General features: G+C 36.6%; 1 protein-coding gene across 1 annotated transcript; it reads left to right on the forward strand.

Annotated features, from left to right (window-relative positions):
* On the forward strand, positions 4918–5536 carry LOC109831097 (G-type lectin S-receptor-like serine/threonine-protein kinase At2g19130). The gene has a single exon (XM_020398438.1). The coding sequence runs from the start codon at positions 4931–4933 to the stop codon at positions 5534–5536; it is 606 nt and encodes a 201-aa protein (XP_020254027.1). The 5' UTR covers positions 4918–4930.

A 6513-nucleotide genomic window follows, 5' to 3' on the forward strand; every position in this document is an offset into this window, starting at 1 on the left:
ATGTCAAGCTTCATAGTTTTATGTAGGCACTACCAGAATATAAAACAGTCGAATACTAATAATAATGACCTCGGAGTATGAGACTCACTTGAAACAAAGGCCATTCTTCCGGTGGTTGGTTATTTACACTTTTATAGTTTTATGTATGCTCTTACGATAATGCATGCATCCAAAATGAATATCATTTTATTTTGGTTATATATGCAAATTGATCGTATCTTTTTTTTTAAATCAGACATATTGCTCGTATCTATTTGAATCTGTTTTATAAAAATAATTATATAACATCATGTACTATATTTGCATTGAAATAAGAACAAATAATCAAGGGAAAATTGCTTCAAGGCCCCAAAAATGAAAATACAATGTGATCCAGCCCCCTGTATTATTTTTCATGTGTATTAGCCCCAAAAATGAGAACTCTGTGTGATTCAGCCCCAATTACAATTTCCAAGGGAATATATCCCCAAATTACCCCTCTCCTTCCCCAGATCTCTTCTTCTCTTCCAACAAACCCATCTCCTCTTCCACCCTCTCTCTCCAACCTCGCTGGGAACCTCCAACACCGCCATCACCTCCTCCACCTCCGCCTCCCCTCGACCTCTATGACTTCATTCTCAGTCGTAGACCCCGCCGCCACCATCGTGCCGCCTCTTCTTCTTCCGCTGGAATCGCTAGATCTGGAGGAATCTAGGGATAGGGTGGGGTCGCTGGAATCGCTGGGATTGGCCTAGTTTGGTGGTGGTAGGATCGGTGGTGGGTGGTCGGAGGTGGTGGAGGGGGGGATAAGGCCCCTTGTTGTTTTTTGAAAGCTGAAGTCTTTTGGGTTCAAATTTATCCTATCTGCATGTGTGCATCCTTTTGAGTTGCTTTCTATCCTTTTTTTCTCTCATTTTGTGTTGATTTTTGATGGATGTTTTTAGCAAGTTGTGAGCTATAAGTGAAAAAAAACATGTAGAAAAAAGAGATTAGAGCTGGTTTGCTCTCTTTGGTGATGTTTTTTTCGGTGGGTTATAACAATTTGTGAGCTTATAGTGTACAAATAAAAGAAGAGCAGAGATTAGGTCTGATCCCCCCCCCTTTGGTGATTTATTTTTGGTGGGGTTTAGCAATTTATGAGCTTTAGTGGGTAAACAAAGAAAATAGAGATTTTGGTTTCTTTCTTTGAGAGTTATGAGGAGATTGTATTTTGGTTTCTTTCTTTGAGAGTTATGAGGAGATTGTACGTGATACTGGGTTTAGCTATTTCATGGATCTGATGGTGAGCTCAGTTATGAGGAGTTATGAGGAGTTTGTGTTGCTTGCAAGATGACGAGGTCTCAGAAGGTGGAGGAGAAGAAGGCTAGGGTGGAGGAGAGCTTGATTGTGGAGAATGTAGGTTTGGTTTTATGTCATTGCTTTATGATTTGAACGGAAGTATTTAAGAATAAAGTGAATTTATGTTAGTTCAATTTTTATAGTGGTGTATCATGTTGATTGTTTCACCTAATATATGTAAACTATAGTCAACTATAGTTGACTGACTGTTAAGATTTACCTAATCCCTAAATATAATTGAGAATCATAGTGTACCAAAAGATGAGATTGGGATATTACCATCAAATCTGTTGATTGTTTCACAAACGATTTTGTTGCTTCTTTACAGTAAAATGGCCAACTACATCATGGCGAACAATTGGGAATAGAGTGAATGCTGTTATACAAAATTAAGACATTAAGAAAGAGCGGTCTTTAACATGTGAACATGGTTCAAATTCATATAGTTAATATTTTAACCATAATATTTATTATGTTAACTGTTGTAGTTAGCATGTTAACTCTTGTGTTTAACATGTTAACTGTTATGGCTAACATGTTAACTCTTGTGGATAACATGTTAACTCTTGTGGCTATATGTTAACTCTTGTGGATAACATGTTGACTCTTATAGATAATATATCAACTCTTGTGGATAACATGTTAACTCTTGTGGCTATATGTTAATTCTTGTGGATAACATGTTAATTCTTGTGGATAACATGTTAACTTTTGTGGCTAACATGTTCATTGTTGTGACTAACGGTTATTTTAACATGTTAACTATTGTGGTTAACATGTTAACTATAAGAGCTTAGATGATGTTAACTAATTATATGAGGATTGATCTTACGCAGAAATATATAGATACAATCCCATACTGCTTGTTTAAGCCAACGTTCTTCTGCAACTGCAACCATTGCCGTAATCTATTTAAGATGACATCTATTACTTTGTCATCGAGTCTTCCCCCGCGGAGCAAATACAGTAGTTTCGGGTATGTAATTGTGCTGTTATCACTAACGATGACATAGCAAGCAATAAGTTACGGAGGGTTAAAATCTAAAACATGAAAGCTAACATCTAAACACGCAAACATAATAAGCAACTAACAGAGGTTCACAGTTAACATTAAAAAGAGTTAACATTAAATTACTAAACATGTTAACTCTTGTAGATAATATGTTAAAATCATCGAGCTCAATCCATGACTAACATGTTAACTCTTGTAGATAACATGTTAACTCTTGTTGCTAACATGTTAATTCTTGTGGATAATATGTTAACTCTTGTGGCTAATTTGTTAACTCTTATCGCTAACATGTTAACTATTGTGGATAACATGTTAACTATTGTGGATAACATGTTAACTCTTGTATTTAACATGTTAACTGTTATGGCTAACATGTTAACTCTTGTGGATAACATGTTAACTCTTGTGGATAACATGTTGACTTTTGTGGATAACATGTCAACTCTTGTGGATAACATGTTAACTCTTGTGGCTATATGTTAACTCTTGTGGATAACATGTTGACTCTTGTAGATAATATATCAACTCTTGTGGATAACATGTTAACTATTGTGGCTATATGTTAATTCTTGTGGATAACATGTTAATTCTTGTGGATAACATGTTAACTTTTGTGACTAACATGTTCATTGTTGTGACTAACGGTTATTTTAACATGTTAACTATTGTGGTTAACATGTTAACTATAAGAGCTTAGATGTTAACTAATTATATGAGGATTGATCTTACGCAGAAATATATAGATACAATCCCATACTGCTTGTTTAAGCCAACGTTCTTCTGCAACTGCAACCATTGCCGTAATCTATTTAAGATGACCTCTATTACTTTGTCATCGAGTCTTCCCCCGCGGAGCAAATATAGTAGTTTCGGGTATGTAATGTGCTGTTATCACTAACGATGACATAGCAAGCAATAAGTTACGGAGGGTTAAAATCTAAAACATGAAAGCTAACATCTAAACACGCAAACATAATAAGCAACTAACAGAGGTTCACAGTTAACATTAAAAAGAGTTAACATTAAAATACTAAACATGTTAACTCTTGTAGATAATATGTTAAAATCATCGAGCTCAATCCATGACTAACATGTTAACTCTTGTAGATAACATGTTAACTCTTGTTGCTAACATGTTAATTCTTGTGGATAATATGTTAACTCTTGTGGCTAATTTGTTAACTCTTATCGCTAACATGTTAACTATTGTGGATAACATGTTAACTCTTGTAGATAACATGTTAACTCTTGTTGCTAACATGTTAACTCTTATGGCAAACATGTTAACTCTTGTGGATAACATGTTAACTCTTGTGGCTATATGTTAACTCTTGTGGATAACATGTTAACTTTTATGGATAATATATCAACTCTTGTGGATAACATGTTAACTCTTGTGGCTATATGTTAATTCTTGTGGATAACATGTTAATTCTTGTGGATAACATGTTAACTTTTGTGGCTAACATGTTCATTGTTGTGACTAACGGCTATTTTAACATGTTAACTATTGTGGTTAACATGTTAACTATAAGAGCTTGGATGTTAACTAATTATATGAGGATTGATCTTACGCAGAAATATATAGATACAATCCCATACTGCTTGTTTAAGCCAACGTTCTTCTGCAACTGCAACCATTGCCGTAATCTATCTAAGATGACCTCTATTACTTTGTCATCGAGTCTCCCCCCGCGGAGCAAATACAGTAGTTTCGGGTATGTAATTGTGTTGTTATCACTAACGATGACATAGCAAGCAATAAGTTACGGAGGGTTAAAATCTAAAACATGAAAGCTAACATCTAAACACGCAAACATAATAAGCAACTAACAGAGGTTCACAGTTAACATTAAAGAGAGTTAATATTAAATTACTAAATATGTTAACTCTTGTAGATAATATGTTAAAATCATCGAGCTCAATCCATGACTAACATGTTAACTCTTGTAATGTTAACTCTTGTAGATAATATGTTAAAATCATCGAGCTCAATCCATGACTAACATGTTAACTCTTGTAGATAACATGTTAACTCTTGTTGCTAACATGTTAATTCTTGTGGATAATATGTTAACTCTTGTGGTTAATTTGTTAACTCTTATCGCTAACATGTTAACTCTTGTAGATAACATGTTAACTCTTGTTGTTAACATGTTAACTCTTGTGGCAAACATGTTAACTCTTGTGGATAACATGTTAACTCTTGTGGATAACATGTTAACTCTTGTGAAGAAGAAGAATTAGCACATATTCACACTTATGTTAAGTGGTCCAGGTGGTTTTAACAACAATCACACCTATGTTAAGTGATCCAAGTGGTTTTAACAACAGCTGAACTGTGTTTTGCGCTGTTACTTGGTTTTTCTCGTTTAGAAAAACTTTCGTTTTGGGTCATTGGTGTTTTCCGCCCCTATTTCCAGTTGACTTCTGACTATTCAAACTTCCCCCAGTTCTCGGGATATCCTAAAAATTACAGTCATGTCATCGCCAGCCAACGAGAGAGATCATCCGCCATCAAAAACTTAGATTTTGAAAGCTCTTTTAGCCTCCTCTTCTCCCATTCTCTCTACTCAACCTCACGTTCTTCTCAATTCTCTGATGTCTCCTCATCTCTACATCTCTCTTGTTCTCTTCAGCTTTTTCTTCTTTAATCATATTTCCTCTGCTTCAGACTCCATCACCGTCAAAGACTCTCTCTCTGGAGATACCAAGCTGATCTCTAATGGAGGAAAATTTGAGCTGGGTTTCTTCAGACCAGGTAAATCCCCTTACTACTACATAGGGATCTGGTACAGCCTCGACAGGGTCTCTCAGCTCACCCCAGTTTGGGTTGCGAACAGAGCAACCCCAATCTCTGATCACACCCAAATAGAGCTCAAAATCTCCACCAATGGCAATCTAGTCCTCTCAAACCATTCAAACCCCTTGATTTGGTCCACAAACATCACCACGACCTCTAAATCCACCATTGCTGTGCTTCTTGATAGTGGAAATCTTGTTTTGAGGGATGGGTCAAATCCCAATTTAACTTTGTGGCAGAGTATTGATCACCCAACTCACACGTGGCTCCCTGGAGGCAAACTGGGGCTAAATAAAGTCACTGGGGAGCTTCAGCGTTTGATTTCTTGGAAAACCCAAGATGATCCTTCTCCTGGGATCTTCTCTCTTGAGATTGACCCAAAGGGGTCCAGCCCAAGGATTTGACAACGGGGAGAGAGTGGAGGGGAGGGGCTGACGTGGCGATGGAGGCGACGGAGATCTGCTCTATCTCGGGGGGGATGGGACGACGGGGGAGAGAACAGAGCCCTCAAAACTCAATAGGGGGTAGACAGAGGAGGAGAAGAAGAAGAGGAAGAAGGGTAGCGATGGTGACGGCGGGGGCTACGACTGAGGATGGAGTCGACGAGGTCGAGGGGAGGCGGAGGTGGCGGCGGTGTTGGAGGTATCCAGCGAGGTTGGAGAGAGGGTGGAAGAGGAGATGAGAGGAGAAGGAGAAGATCTGAAGAAGAAGAAGAAGAGGGTAGTTTGGGTTTTTTTGGGAATTAATTCTCTTGGAAATTGTAAAAAGGGCAGAATCACATTAACTTTTTCTTTTTGGGGCTAATACACATGAAAAATAATACAGGGGGCTGGGCCACATTGTATTTTCATTTTTGGGGCCTTGAAGCAATTTTTCCAATAATCAAACCTCCTCTTAAAGTATTGCTGAACTTTCGGCTTCCATGTAGCCTTTTTTTTTTTTTGTATTTTTTCTATCTTCAATAATTCAAAAAAATAATCTTTCAATTCCCAAAAAAGGGGAAAATGGTAAAAAGCTTTGGGGAAAGTAGATAGGAAGTTTTTCGGTTTGGAAAAAAAAATAAAAAAGACTAAAAAAACCCATGAGAATGGACAAAAAGCATGGTCAATTCATTAATCTATTAAATAATGCACCGCAAAATCACTAAATAATCATTAGAAACATAAACATAGTTTTAGAGGGAAAATAGGAAAAGTTATATTTTAATGACGACGGTTGGGAGTTCACTAATACTTTAAAGAAGAGTTAGTCATTCTGCCATTGTAATAATGGTCATATCCAATATACTATATTTTAAAAATACTATTAAATACTGATTTTGCATTTACAAACATAAATAGGTATGTCAAGAAATTAAAGAATCTAGTATAAAACTACATTT

The sequence above is a fragment of the Asparagus officinalis genome, chromosome 2 (genome assembly GCF_001876935.1).
Source record: "Asparagus officinalis chromosome 2, Aspof.V1, whole genome shotgun sequence".
NCBI classification, from domain to species: Eukaryota; Viridiplantae; Streptophyta; class Magnoliopsida; order Asparagales; family Asparagaceae; genus Asparagus; species Asparagus officinalis.